The sequence below is a fragment of the Lactuca saligna genome, chromosome 3, assembly GCF_052625555.1.
Source record: "Lactuca saligna cultivar CGN05327 chromosome 3, ASM5262555v1, whole genome shotgun sequence".
In the NCBI taxonomy this organism is placed as follows: Eukaryota; Viridiplantae; Streptophyta; class Magnoliopsida; order Asterales; family Asteraceae; genus Lactuca; species Lactuca saligna.
Genome location: NC_136419.1, coordinates 20,471,946 through 20,487,324, shown reverse-complemented (window position 1 = coordinate 20,487,324; position 15,379 = coordinate 20,471,946). Strand labels below are relative to the sequence as shown.

At 33.0% G+C, this 15,379-nt stretch overlaps 3 protein-coding genes across 5 annotated transcripts; all 3 read left to right on the top strand.

Annotated features, from left to right (window-relative positions):
* Window positions 1-1,774: 1,774 nt before the first annotated feature.
* AFH14 (Formin Homology 14) lies at window positions 1,775-8,007 on the top strand. Its single transcript, XM_078983158.1, has 17 exons — window positions 1,775-2,026; window positions 2,473-2,589; window positions 2,699-3,402; window positions 3,659-5,346; window positions 5,506-5,629; window positions 5,736-5,807; window positions 5,905-6,003; window positions 6,084-6,125; window positions 6,210-6,290; window positions 6,361-6,411; window positions 6,505-6,586; window positions 6,702-6,796; window positions 6,882-6,953; window positions 7,046-7,162; window positions 7,312-7,380; window positions 7,457-7,523; window positions 7,645-8,007. Exons 2-17 carry the CDS (start codon window positions 2,517-2,519, stop codon window positions 7,848-7,850), a joined length of 3,642 nt encoding a protein of 1,213 aa, XP_078839284.1. The 5' UTR covers window positions 1,775-2,026; window positions 2,473-2,516; the 3' UTR covers window positions 7,851-8,007.
* Window positions 8,008-10,651: 2,644 nt separating this feature from the next.
* Window positions 10,652-11,390, top strand: LOC145033441 (uncharacterized). Its single transcript, XM_078982054.1, has one exon. The coding sequence runs from the start codon at window positions 10,652-10,654 to the stop codon at window positions 11,354-11,356; it is 705 nt and encodes a 234-aa protein (XP_078838180.1). The 3' UTR covers window positions 11,357-11,390.
* Window positions 11,391-13,109: 1,719 nt separating this feature from the next.
* Window positions 13,110-15,069, top strand: LOC145034678 (uncharacterized). 3 transcript variants are annotated; one of them, XM_078983157.1, is made up of 2 exons: window positions 13,110-13,239; window positions 14,205-15,069. In XM_078983157.1, the coding sequence occupies exon 2, from the start codon at window positions 14,215-14,217 to the stop codon at window positions 14,917-14,919; it is 705 nt and encodes a 234-aa protein (XP_078839283.1). In that variant the 5' UTR covers window positions 13,110-13,239; window positions 14,205-14,214; the 3' UTR covers window positions 14,920-15,069. The 3 variants fall into 3 exon arrangements, with proteins under 3 accessions (XP_078839283.1, XP_078839281.1, XP_078839282.1); XM_078983155.1 differs by lacking the exon at window positions 13,110-13,239 and adding an exon at window positions 13,322-13,454; XM_078983156.1 differs by lacking the exon at window positions 13,110-13,239 and adding an exon at window positions 13,495-13,956.
* The last annotated feature ends 310 nt before the right edge of the window (window positions 15,070-15,379 follow it).

Here is a 15,379-nt window from a genome sequence, read left to right as displayed (position 1 = left end):
CCTTGAGGTATAAAGCTCCGCCACCCTTGACTTCTATTTTATCCATCCTTATCAGGGATTCACCCGCCATATTTTCAGGTTTCAAGGCTTCCAGCTGAACCTTATTAATCTGTGTGGATAGATGTGAATGGATAGTCATAGTCAATGATTTGACTCTACGATCAGAGTATTCTTTCTGACTTAGGGCGTCAGCTACTATGTTGACTTTACCGGGATCATAATGACCAGAGTATTCTTTTAAACCATGGTTGCAGAAATCGCTAATCGGCCGCTAATCGGTGGACTAGCTAGCGATTAGGGATTAATCGATTAGGCGGGGATTAATCGGGGACCATTAATTATTAATAAATTTATTCAAAAATTTATGAATCCAATTTTATTCCTACAAAAAAAGCGATTAATCGGCAATTAGGGCCGATTAGGCTCAACTTTGAACTATTTTGACCAAACCTGATTAGGTCCGATTAATTCCGAATTTGACCTGTATTGACCAAACTCGGTTATAGTGACCGATTAACAATAAATCTCATCGGTGGAGGTCTGATTAGCGATTAATCGGTCGATTAGGCTGATTTCTGCAACACTGTTTTGAACAAATGGTTGAATTTTTTTTGGTGATTGAAAACAAAATTTTTACTTTATATTTTGGGACGGTAAACAGAGCGCACAGACCAAGCATGTAATATACTCTCATATTTATAGTAACATTGTTAATTATAAATTTAGTTCCATGATATCAATGTTCGTTTAAAAAAAATTCTAAAGGACTACACCTAACAATGTAAATGTAAATGTTAGGTACAAAAATAAAAGAATAAGAACAAGAAAAATTAAATGATAAAAACAAGGACAATTTTGGTAGTTTACCCAAAATATTTCTATTAATATTTTTACAAACATAATATTATTTGTGTTAAAGGAAAAAGAAACATTTCTCCAACAAAATATTTCGGATTTTTCAGTTCGGTTTTAATTTTTTTTATTAGTTTTGGTGTTTTATGGAGGCATAAAATAGATGTTCATATGTTTTTTTGTCACTACTACCTAATATAAGAGGTTTTATAAGCCACATTAACTTTGTTATATGTTTTTTTTTTATTCAAAATTAAACCCGCTAAATAGTCAACCAAATGCAAGAGATGTCCAACATAGTTGGGTTGATGCACCAGGTTTTGTACCAATGTTCGATTTTCTTAAACTACCTCTTGTGGGGTAATATGTGGAGAATTTTTTTCTGAAAATCCCTATAAGGGTTGGTTTGCCCTGTAAAAGAGCTCGAACCTGAAATATTCGTTGAAATATTACAAGTAGAATTCCATTTAATTCGTTTGCCGTTTAAAAAAAACATAGCAACCAAATAGTCAAAATTAGAAATTATTCATTTTATCAGTTTGATAATCATTTAATTATCAAACTAATAAAATGGATAAATCTTAATTTTTACGGTTAAGTTTGACTATTTGATTTACTATATATGTAGTGAGTTTAATTGTTTTGAATAAAAAAACACACAAATAATAAAAATGATGTAGCTTATACAATTTGTTATATCATATAGCTGTCGCAAATAAAAAATGTTATATCATATATCTGTCACAAATAAAAAACAGTTGAATATCTATTTTATCTCCCATAAAATATAAAAAAAAAAGGTTTTTAGGACTAAATGGAAAAATTCAAAATATTTTGTTTTGGGCTAATATATCATTTTGTTAAAACATAGCAATTTACCCTGCAATAAAGTAAGAACTTAACCAAACGTGGAAAAGGGCACTTCTTTCTTTGTAAACAACAGACAAAGTCGCATAGTCCAAACTAAACAAGAGGATTTCAAAATCTGGAAAAGAGGGGAAAAGCCTCAATTCAAATTAACGCATCAGATGCACCACACAAACACCGTGCAGATTTCACACAAACACCCCTATCCTTCAATCGGAAACACCATCGGCGACACCCTAGGAGCGACCGGTGCAGCATCATCTTCCATTCATCTGTGTCGTTCAATCAGCTTTAGTGGAGCCACGAGGTTAGTTTTGAATCTTTGTATGTTAAATCCCCAGTAATCTGTTCGCTTTTTTATTCTTTTACTTTGTGAAAACCCTTTCCATTTAGCGTTTGAGAGTTGGAATTCAAGGTATGGAATGGAATTGAAGCTCATTTAGTTACAATTTCTGAACTGATTTGGTTCCCTTCCCAATTTCAGTATCAGAATCTAATAAAATAGTCACATCTGTGATCTGTTACTGCGAGGCTAAATGGTCCCTATTAATGATGTAGCCATGAAATTCGAGACCCTAAACATAACATCACAGATGCTTTTCGTGGGATATGGTTACAAGTTCTGAATTAGCCTTGATTAACACTTATGTTTTCAATTATCTGTGGTTTTCATGTGTTGAGTTCCTGAAGGGAATTAGGTCACTACAGATAAATCGGTAGCCTTGATTAACACTTATCTCTTTTTTCTTTCAGATTATTGCTCATTCAGACATAGCAGTTTATTCATTTGACGAGACATGTCTCTTCTCAGTAGATTCTTCTATAGAAGACCACCTGATGGCTTGCTTGAGCTAGTGGATAGAATATATGGTATTTAACCACAATTGCAATCCTATCTAGAATTCATTTCATTAGTTTTTTTCTTCTTCTTCTTCTTTACAATAACCTCTCTATATTCTTGTTTTTGTTTTATTTGCAGTTTTTGATTCTTGCTTTTCAACTGAAGTTCTACCAGAGGGACTTTACCAACTTTATTTGCATGAAATTAGCAACGAATTACACGAAGAATTCCCAGAATCCTCCTTTCTTGCATTCAATTTCAGAGAAGGTGAAAGAAGGAGCCAATTCTCAGAAATTTTATGTGAGTATGACATCACAGTCATGGACTACCCAAAACAGTATGAAGGCTGCCCTCTTCTTCCATTATCTCTTGTCCATCATTTTCTTCGTCTCTGTGAGAGTTGGCTTACACTTGGCAACAATCAAAATGTCATTTTGCTTCATTGTGAGAGAGGTGGTTGGCCTCTTTTAGCCTTCCTTTTAGCCAGCATTTTGATTTATAAAAAACTACAAACTGGTGAAAGGAAGACTCTTGAAATTGTTTATCGTGAGGCCCCAAAAGGGTTGTCTCAACTTTTGTCACCTTTAAATCCATACCCTTCACAGCTTCGGTACCTTCAATACATATCAAGGAGAAATTTATCTGAGGAGTGGCCCCCACCTGAAAGAGCTTTGTCTTTGGATTGCCTCATTTTGCGTGCTATTCCAAATTTTGACAATAAAAATGGATGCAGACCAGTTATTCGAATCTATGGGAGAAATCTTTTAAGTAAAGATGGGCTTTTGACACAAATGTTATATTCCACTCCTAGGAGAGGTAGAAATCTGAGGCATTATCGCCAGGTATGATTTATATGTAAAATGTTTCCATAAAGTTTTATTTAAACCAATTTTCATTTTGACACTTTTTGAAAATTTTACTCACACATATGTAGGATGTCTTTCAAGTTAGCTTACATGTTTCTAAGTTCATATCGATACTTTGATTGCCAAAAATTTTAAATTTCTAGGCAATCTTTTTCCATCTTTTTTTTTTTTTTTTTTTCTATTTTAAGTTTTTTTATGGGATTTGCTGACAAATAGGCGTGATATGATGCAGAAACAAAGCGATGTTATAAAGATTGACATTCAGTGTTTGGTGGAAGGTGATGTTGTACTAGAGTGTCTCCATTTAGACATTGAATCCGAAAGAGAAGTTATGATGTTTCGGATAATGTTCAACACTGCATTTATCAGATCCAATATTTTGATGTTGAATTGTGACAATTTAGACACTTTATGGGACTCAAAGGCACGGTTTCCAAAAGGGTTCAGAGCTGAGGTTCTTTTTGGAGATGTTGAGAACATTTGTTCACCAAAAACACCAACCACAATGTTGAATGGAGAAGAAAAAGGTGGATTGCCTATAGAAGCTTTTAACAAAGTTCAAGAACTTTTTAATGGAATTGAATGGGGTGATGGTGGTGATGATACTGCTTTATGGTTAGTGAAACAGTTATCTGTTTTGAATGATGCGAAAGAGTTGTCAATGTTGAGGAATAAACTGAGTACTTATTCTTCACCTTTTGACTCTGAGGATGAAAATAATGCTTCGAGTGTTGCTGATAGTTTGGATTTTTTGGAATCTGAAAGGAGTAATGATATGACGTGTACACCTGCATCTACAGTGAGTTTTTATGATGAAGCTTCATATAGAGATTCTATTTCGGATGGCACACCTGATCGGAAATCATTGGAGGATCCATTGCAGCTGCAGCATAAGATATCAGATGCAGCAGGTGATTCCACCTCCACCCCTAGAACTGCTGATTTAAGTGGTTCTTTAGCATCACCAAAACATGTTCCTGTTGATAGTTTAGATGATGCCATAGCACCACCTCCCACTTTGCCTCCTATCTCCACAAAGACCCTTCCACCACCACCACCACCACCTCCTCCTCCTCCTCCTCCCATTGCTTCTACTTCTAGTTTTTCCAAGAGTTCACCACCCCCACCCCCACCTCCACCTCCACCTCCACCTGTTTCTTTGAAAGCCCCTCCACCACCACCACCACCTCCGCCTCCACATCCACCTGTTTCTTCAAGAGGTGCTCCACCACCACCACCACCTCCACCTCCACCTGTTTCTTCAAGAGGTGCTCCACCACCACCACCACCTCCACCTCCACCTATTTCTTCAAAAGAAGCTCCACCACCACCACCACCACCACCGCCACCTGTTTCTTCGAAAGGTCCTCCACCACCCCCACCTCCACCTCCACTTGGTGTGGCTACTAAAGCTAGTGCTACCCCTGGACCACCACCACCGCCGCCCCCTCCTCCCCCTCCTGGAGCTCCACGTCAAGGAACAGTTTCTTCAGTAACCAAGCCACCTGGTGCACCTCCACCACCACCTCCACCTCCGGGCCGCAATGGTGTAGGTCCACCAGGTCCGCCTCCACCCCCACCTCCTGGCCGCAGCGGTCCACCAGGACCACCTCCACCTCCACCGCCAGGTCGCAGTGGTGGACCACCTCCACCTCCACCTCCAGGTCGTAGTGGTGGGCCAGGTCCACCGCCACCTCCACCTCCTGGAACAAAGGGTGGTAATGGGCTGCAACAAGCTGCGGCCTCCACCGGACGGGGGCGTCTTACTGGTTCTTTAAGTAGTGGAAGAAGTAAAGTTGGTTCGGGTTCTTCAATTCCTCCTAAGAAGACCTCTTTAAAGCCCTTGCATTGGGTCAAAGTTACCAGAGCAATGCAAGGGAGTTTATGGGCTGATAATCAAAAACAAGAAGACCAATCAAGGTGTATATTATTATATTTGCATTTGCATCTCACAATTCACAATTCACAAATCACAAATCAAATAGGAGTTTCTCTTTCTGTTTCTGATTCTGATTTAAAATAAAACCAGAGTAGAAATGTAAAATAATATAATATTTATTTTTGATTTTGATTTTGTAGGGCTCCTGAAATTGATATATCAGAGCTTGAGAGTCTATTTTCAGCAGCTTCTGTTTCCGATAGTACCAGTAAAGGTGGTGCCCGACGAGGTTCAAAAATTAATAAACCTGAAAAAGTTCAATTGGTTAGTTACTGGATTGAAAATGTTTTAATAAACCTTTTGTCTATTTTATATCATGTAGTTTTTTTTTTTTTTTTTTCCAATTTATTTCCTTAAATTTGAATTTTAGGTTGACTTGCGTAGAGCATATAATTGTGAAATCATGCTTACCAAAATAAAGATTCCTCTTCCAGATATGATTGTAAGTTTATTTTCTTCTAAGGATGCTACTTCTCCCTTAAGTTTAAAATAGTAGTATTATATTTATACCCCACTAAAAACTCCATTTTCCATCTTAGAATTCCATTCTTGCATTGGATGCTTCTGCTTTGGACATCGATCAAGTTGAAAATCTTATCAAGTTTTGTCCCACAAAAGAAGAAATGGAGACATTAAAGGTACTGTCTGTCTCTACTTTTCCCATAAGTTGAAATTAGTATTATTTATACTTTGTCCTAAATAATTCTTGTAATCTCAGAACTATACAGGAAACAAGGAAATGCTTGGAAAGTGTGAACTGGTATTTTTACTCTCTCTAGGATTTAAAGTGTTTGAGAGAGAAATTACACATATTATATTATAATTCATGGTCATGGCTTTCTAGTTTTTCATGGAGCTAATGAAGGTCCCACGGGTTGAGTCAAAACTTCGAGTATTTGCATTCACAATTACTTTCACCAGTCAGGTAAGACTTTTTTACCATTTTTTCAACATTACTCTTACTTTTTCATGCATTTAATTCTAAAAATTTCCAGGTTAGTGATTTGCGACGAAACCTGAGTGCAATCAATGATGCTACTATCGAGGTAAGGGTTCTTACATTTCAACATTATTAATTGTTATTTATTTGTTTCTATCACAATCCTTATAATTACCTATTACTATATGTTATAATGTAGGTTAAGGAATCTGCAAAGTTGCGTCAGATAATGCAAACAATTCTTACGCTTGGAAATGCTTTAAATCAGGGCACTGCTCGAGGTAGCATTCAAACCGAATAGCTTTTAATTTATTATATATGTTGGTAGCTTCTAGAATCTTCTAGAAACTTGTGTTTCATCATATAAAGACAAGACATGCATGATCTGTTTTGCAGGATCTGCCATAGGTTTTAAATTGGACAGCCTTCTTAAATTGTCTGATACACGCGCAAGAAACAACAAGATGACACTAATGCATTATTTATGCAAGGTACAAATCTCAAAACATCTTACAATTTTTATTCTACATATCTCAACTCAAATTATAAATTATAATTTGTGTTTATTTTTACTAGCTCCTTGCTGAGAAGATGCCAGAGTTGCTAGATTTTGACAAGGATCTTGTTCATCTAGAAACTGCCTCCAAGGTATAATATTGTAAAACTTAGGGTTTGGGATTTTATTTTTTTTCATAATCAATCTGTTGTTGAGTTTTATTTTTCCCATCCAAAAATGAAAGATCCAATTGAAGAATTTGGCTGAAGAAATGCAAGCAGTGAGTAAAGGTCTTGAAAAAGTTGAGCAAGAACTCACTGCTTCTGAAAATGATGGCGCTATATCAGCTGGCTTCCAAAAGGTCAGAATTATTGAATAAAAAAAAAAAAACAAACTAATCCACAAATTGCAACCTACTTAAATTTCTTTACTGATAATCTTATAATTATAAGCAAGCATTCCACAAGTTTCATAACAATGAATATTCTATTAAACCAACCATGTTTTCAGGCGTTGAAGGCTTTTCTTGATACTGCTGAAGCTGAAGTTCGGGCATTAATCTCTTTGTATACAGAAGTGGTGAGTTTTTAACTAACTTTTTTTTTTTTTTGTTTATAAAATTATTCATCTCATTCCAATAAGTATTACTTTTCAGGGAAGAAATGCTGATTCACTTTCACAGTATTTTGGAGAAGATCCTGTTCGTTGCCCATTCGAGCAAGGTTTGATCTTTTCCTTTTTTCATGTTAATGTCTCTATCTCCTGACATTTATTTATCTAAAGTTTTTTATTATTTATAAAAAATATATATAACTGTTTCTTGGGTTTTTTTACTTTATGTAGTGACACAAATATTGGCATTGTTTGCTAAGATGTTTAAGAAAGCACGTGATGAAAATGCACAGCAAGCAGAGACAGAAAAGAAGAGATTAGAGAAAGAAGCTCATGCTTTGAGGAAAGAAAGCATTAATATTGATGTTGATCACAAAAAAGATCTCAGAAACATGATCCGTGATACATCTTTATCCATGAAGAAACAAAATTCATAAGAAAGAAAGAGTATTAGTTTGTTTGATTTTTCTTCCATATATAATATCACCCTCACACGTACATCAGCATGTATAGAGAGAGATGTTCTGATGAGTAGGGATATAAAGTAAAAAATTTCATTTTATGCATCAAGTTAATCTACCACAAAATTTGTCATCCTCGATTTTGGAGAATGACTAATTTGAAATAATATAATTTTAGATGAATTTAAATTAAAACAGTTTTAATGAAATTGAACAAATGAACGAAATGTAAGAATAATGTTCTCAGAGATAACATTAACAGACAGATTTGGAGCAAGCAAGTGATTATTGAATTTATATATGAAAGAAGAAAAGACGAACAATACAAGAAGAAGATTTAAAGTGTCCAACTAAAAACTGACTAGCTCCACGTCTTGAATTATCATGAATACGAATGAAATTACATGAAGTGAACGTGTTTTTGAGGATTTTTTTAAGTTTTGTATATTAAAGGGTGTAAATTGAAACTTTCAACTTTTAGTGTGGTTTAAATGTGAAAGTTTTTTTGGATAGTTGTATTAAGTTTTGTATACTGAAAGGTGTAAATTGAAATTTTTAAAATTTAGTGGGTTTTAAAAATGATAACTTTACCCAGAGTTTACCCAGAGTTTGAAATTTTTAAAATTTCGATAGGTTTATGGAAAATGATAACTTTACCCAGAGTTTTTTACAAAACTTAGGGTGTGTTTGGCACGGAGCTTTTGAAAGCGTTTGAAAGCTTCTAGCTTTTAGCTTTTGACAAAACGCTCTAGGTTGAACAAAAAGTTTCGTTTGGCAGTACGAACGTTTAGCTTTTAGTTTAAACAAAATACTCCAAATCTAAAAGCTACTTCATGTAGCGTTTAACAAAACGTTACTGAGCTTTTGAAATCAATTTACATAATTACTCTTAAAAATATATTTATATGTTTGTTTATTTTTAATCAATTGTCCTTTTATGTAATTTTATATATTTCAAAAACTTCCGGCTATTTTTCCCAAATACTCATATAACAAATAAAAGCTACAGCTTCCTGCTATCAGCTACCAGCTAACAACTACTTTTGCCAAACACGCCCTTAGCAAAAGAAAAAAAGTTTTTTCCCAAATAACTACTAATTTTGCATATTCAATATGCTAAAGTAGGGAAATGTAAAAAAAAAAAAAATAGTTTTCATTTTTCTTTCTGAAAAATACTATTTTCATAGGTTTGAATTGTTAAAAAGTCCAAAACGATATTATTTCAAATTTTTGTTTTTTACAAGTTTAACATGTGAAACTAACATTAAGTGCGGAAATATATTGCAAAAATGTTTACATTTTTACAAAGATCATGAATTTTTGTAAAGAAACATATTTTGTGGTAAGAATCTCAAAACTATTTTCATAATAGAAGAGATCTTTATATTGATAAAACTAAATCTTAGCTTTAACAATATTTAAGAAAATTACTATAATAAATGAATATTTTTTTTGCCACATGTTCTCTTTTCATTCATTTAGACACATGATATTTTCTAGAATTTTTAAATTTTTTATTTTCCACTTGTCATTTTATTGTATTTTTCATTTTATTAAATTAAAGTTCCACATTTAATATATAAGGTAATATATATGTAAGGTATTTTTTAGAAAAAGTTTATATATGTAATGTATTCAATACATTAAAGCCTTATTAATTTTAATAATTAAAAAAATTTCTCATTTTTCTTATAAATTCAAAATTTTCAAATTGTTAAAATTTTAATTTTTTTTTTAAACAAACCCATGTAATATATAGGTCTCACATCTAGTATGATATAAAAATAAAGATTTTTTAATATATAATATTATCATAATAAAATGTAATACATTAATTATAAAAAAATCTTAGCTTTAACAATATCTTAAGAACACATATAAAAAACATTAATTATAAGAAATATTATAATAATTAAATATAATAAACATTAATAATATATAATATTACAATAACTAAATATTAAATACATTAATTATAAAAAATATTATTTATAATCAATATTTATCAAATTTAATTATAGTAATATTTTTTGTAATTAATACTTCGACTAATGGAAAAGACCATAAAAATACAAACTGTAGAAGAGATCTTTATCCCTTGGCACGCACGCTTCTTCAGATGTAGCATTGGTTAGTTCTTAATTCTTTTCAATTCTCATTTTCTAATTCTTCATTGTTGTTGATCGACGCTATCCTCTCCTCTATGCATTTGGGTTCAATTTTTTTGTCCGACTTGACAGATGGTTTTATATGTGTATGTATCTCAGTATCTGTATAGATCCGAACAAGTATATTTTCTGATTTTATTAGTGAATGATCATTGATTTGATGAGAGTATGAGACTATTGCGACCAGTTTATTTATGAACTCTACACAGCTATTGCCTATTGCGTGATCTCTACTCCTATCCAGATACAGCTTACTTCGCATAATTGACTAATTGTTTGTTAACTAGAATAATAAACAATGTATAATGTCTAAGTTGATAGTACTTAATTATTGATTCGAGAAAGAATCTAGCTGCTGATAAATAGATTATGTATTTGCCGATTGTATTGAATTGAACACATACAACATCAATAAAAAGAGTAAACGCTAGTTGGATACAAAGTTTTTAGTCGTCTTGCTCCATAAAATGATTATGCATGTTCTACCATCCTTAATTTTGACTTTTCTTTTGTTTTGGTAGGGCTTGTGTAGAATCTGACTAAATCAAGCTCTATTTGTTCTTGCAGATTCATCATCCAATATTACTCAAAGCGTCTAGTTTTCTTTCAATGAATCTCCCACAGAAAAGAAAAAATCCAGAGCCTAAACCAAAACCAGGTGGTGGTCTAGCCGAAACAGATGGCATAGTACTGAATGCGATCAAAAGCAAAAAAGAAATGGCAATCTTGAAAAAGGACTTAAAGGAAGAAACAAAACTCCCAGACTCCATTTTCAACAAGTGTCTCAAGAATCTCCAAGCTTTGAGTCTAATAAAAGAAGTTCCCCATGTCAAATTCAAGACCAAAAAATACTATATTGCAGCAGAGTTTACTCCATCAGAAGAGATCACAGGTGGTTCATGGTATGAAAATGGGGAACTTGATCAAGTCTTCATCAATGAACTTAAACAGTTTTGCCTAAGGATCATTCGTAAGCTAAAGGTTGCAACTGCTGATGTAGTAATGGATATAATCAAGAACAAAGGTTTGTTAAAAACTGATTGCACGAGTCAGCAAATAAGTGAGATATTGAGGTATATGTTTTTGGATAACAAGATTATAGAGGTGAAGAGTACTGGATTGGGTGAATATCATTCCATTCCTATTGGGAATTTATGTTACAGGTGTTCATCAGATGATTCGTCTAAGAGTTTAAAAACAGGGGCAATGATGTCAATTCCTTGTGGTGTTTGTCCAAAAATTCAAGAGTGTACACCTGGTGGACTTATCTCTCCAACTACATGTGTCTACTATACCAAGTGGTTGGATTTCTGATCATGACACCATGTTTCTGTTTTCTGCAGCATTGAGGTACATATAATAGTTTAGGTGTTTGAGTTCTTGATCTTGATCTTGATTCAATGAATATTCTTTTGTTAGACATTGAAATGAAATATGTTATCTATCTGGAGTCAAGAATGGAAAGTGGAAACGATTTTGTTTCAGATTCATTTAAACATATGCAATTCTTTTCCTAGTCATTCAAACATGTAGTCTGTTTTGGAGTCTGAATGGACAATGTATGCCAACTAAGCACCCAAAACTGGTTGGATATGCAATAAACGTTATATTGATACTATTTAAACAAAATATATTATTTTATGATATAGTTATTTTCATTATTATTGTGTTGTTATTACAGATGAATACAAGAGATAGCAATGTTTATGTATCTATCATAGCCATATCATTGTCCATGTAAGATATTCAAGTATAATAGAAAAGATGGAAAGCACATTGATATTCCTTTTTGCATTTAGTCATATTCACTGCTAAGAATTATGGCAAAGACATTAATTGTTAGTAACTTAGTATTCATTTAGTCATGATCCTACCAAAAACTTCAAAACATTATTGAAAAAAAAATCTTATCAGATTTTGTACAACAAAATAAGAAATGTAGACATTATACGCAATCTATTTTTCTCCCACACAATTTGTTCATGTAAATCGACCACGCAATTGTTCATTCTCAATTTTGGAGAGAAAAGACATTATTTATTTGCGCCTATAGTGTTTTTTCTTTTACTATTGTTGAGTAGGGCTATATAAGAAGTGAGAGACACGTCCTTTTTTATTTTTCTTATATTTTTAATACTTTATATCAATTTAGTTTAGTTTTCATTATAATTGTAAAATTGAACTATAATAATATAGGACATGCCTAATGATGTCTAGATATACAAGAATAATAAGAGGTACAACATATCATTTTCAAGTTAGGTATCATTTAGTTTCCCTTTGCATAGGATACGAAAATTCATTTGATCCGCTCAAACTATGATGAACCTAAGAATAGTTGGGTATGTTTCGCAAAAATATCTGATAATCGGAAGCTGTAACTTTTATTATAAAGAATTATTAGACAAAATTATATCTAAGTTTGTAAAATGTGTAAAATTATATATATGAACATCAATAAAGCACAAATAAAAAATAGTTTGTCAACTTGAAATAACTTTTGGATTATGAGGGTTTTTTTTCCAAAAACTTTAAGCGTCACATTTTTTTTTCTTAATTCAAGTTTTTTTTAATGATTAAAAGTTTTCTAAGCCTATACAGGCTAGTGGTTGATGTATATAAGGGGTGTTTGGGATTACTTTTTAATTTAAAAAATCATTTTTGACAAAAAAAAAAGACTTTTTGACTTATGGTTTTTATCAAAAGAAGTTTCTTAAATTTGTTTAGATTAACTTTTGAGGTGATAAAAACAAAAAAAACCCAAAATCAATAATTCATGACTTCTAAAAAAACTTATTTTTTCTTCTTACCAAAAAATCAATTCAAAATGACTTTTGGAATTGTCAAGCACCTTTTTAAATATTTGAATTTTTGAAAAAACCAAAAATCTAATAAATTTGAAAAGTAATCCCAAACATCCTCATAATTCTAAAAAAAAAATCCAAAGATTCAAACACACCCAAAAGTGCATTCGTGCCCCCACAACTTATCCTAACATGATGACCTTTGGATATATTTGGCATGGGTCATCCATATGATGCGATTTATCATTTTAAAAGCTCTGAAATGTAGTTGTTCCCTGCGATAAGAACTGAGTGAAATTTTATATAACAGTTGAGAGTTCAAAACCCTGACAAATCCAAAATATTGCTCGTATTCACTATTTTAGCGATTTAACTCTCACAGGAGGTCTTGGGGTAAGTTTTAAGGGTATAAATTGATTTTTCAAGTTTTAATGGGTTTTAAATGAAAATTTTACATTAATAGATTTTTAAAATTCGCACGCTTTAGTGGGCGTACAAAGCCCTAAATGTAAAACCCTTTCATGTACGCACAAAATCACCAATTCACAATCACTTTGGACAATTCTGCATCGCATCATCTACGGCTGCACATCTCCGTTGAACCCAAGGTTTCTACTTTTTAATTTTCATTTCATCCATTGTTGTTGATGCTATCTCTTTCAGCCTCTTGTTTGTTGACACTTCATTTTTCCCACTTGCAAAGAACGACGCATTTGCTTCTTGTGTGTATGCGTGGATTCTTACAAACACAATATTTTAATCTGAGTTTGAGATTATTGCGATCAATTTATGATCTCTTCACAACTATGATTTATTTGAAAGGCTCTTGTTTGTCTGTACTACTATCCAAACGCCTAATAATGACGTAACGCATCTAAATGCAAGAACTATCATGATCCAAATATAAATGGGCTCGCATAATTTAATACTTAACTGGAATGTAAAAAATGTCCATGGATTATCCCACTACGAGAGTAATAGAAATTAGGGCTTCACGTTATTAGAAATCAGTCCGCTTCGACCTCCTTCCTCCGACCTCGAAGCCCTTCACGTTTCTTCTGCTCGACGGCGTTCAGAGCTTCACTTCCGGCCACCAGGCATCGACCTCAGGTCCGATTGGAAGTTTTTTCCTATTTTTTATTTTTATTTTTTGCCTTCTTTCATTTTCTTTTGATCATTATACTTCTACTTCCTCTTTCGATCACACTTGTTTGTTTTTTAGCATTATGCTTCCTGAGATCCCTGTGTTAATTTCTTTCGAACTGTGAAGCCTCTGTTTGTGTAGAAACTCACCAATCAAGTTAGTTCTGTTTGCATGATTCTGTATGACTGAAATCAAATTGTTTATCTTGTTGCAGCTTCATCAAGATGAGTCTCTTACAGAAAAGAAAAGCCCCAGAGACGAAACCAAAAACAGGTGGTAACATAGCGGAATCAGATCGCATAGTACTGAATGTGATCAAAAGCAAAAGAGAAATGGCAATCTTTGTAAAGGATTTAAAGCAGGAAGCAGGACTCCCAGATCCGACTTTCAACAAGTCTATAAAGAACCTCCTAACTTCTGGTTTAATAAAAGAAGTTGCCCATGTCCAATTAAAGGGCAGAAAACACTATATTGCAGCTGAGTTTGAGCCATCACATGAGATCACAGGTGGTTCATGGTATTCAAAAGGGGAGCTTGATCAGGACTTCATTAATGGTCTTAAAGACCTTTGCCTCAGGATCATTCGTAAGCTAAAGGTTGCAACTGCTGATGGAGTATATGATTTTTCTGTTAAAAATGGGCTGATTAATATCGATTGCACGAGTCAGCAGATAAGTGAGATATTGAAGTCTATGGTTTTGGATAATAAGATTATAGAGGTGAAGAGTACTGGATTGGGGGAATACCATTCCATTCCTATTGGGAATTTATGTTATAGATATACAACAGGGGATTCCGCTCAGGGTTTGAAAACAGGGGCAATGGTGTCAATTCCTTGTGGTGTTTGTCCAAGAATTAGAGAGTGTACACCTGATGGACTCATCTCTCCAACTACCTGTGTTTACTACACCAAGTGGTTAGATTTCTGATCCATTTTTACAAACCTATGTTTGATTTTGGTTGTATAGTTTTAAGTTTGTTTCTTTTCTTCATCTTTATCTAACAATTTTATGAATTTCTGATCATGACACCATTTTTGTTTCGTTTCATCCGTTAAAGACCTGTTCATCTTTTATGAATTTCTTATTAGAGCATTGAATGATTCGATTTTGAATGATCATTTCATTGTTCATATAATAGGATATTTAAGTTGAATAAAACAGAGGGAAAGTGCTACTCATTGCATTCATCCCTAATTATTATTATATGATATGATATTGGTATGGTTGTTTTTGTTTTTATTATTTTTAATTGTGTATGTATATGTATTTTTTCCGTTTCTTATTGCTATCGGTATTTTATAATTACATTATTAGTATTACCATTATTATTAATAATATTACTATTGTTATTATTATAATTATTTATCCCAGTGTACTAATCCAACAT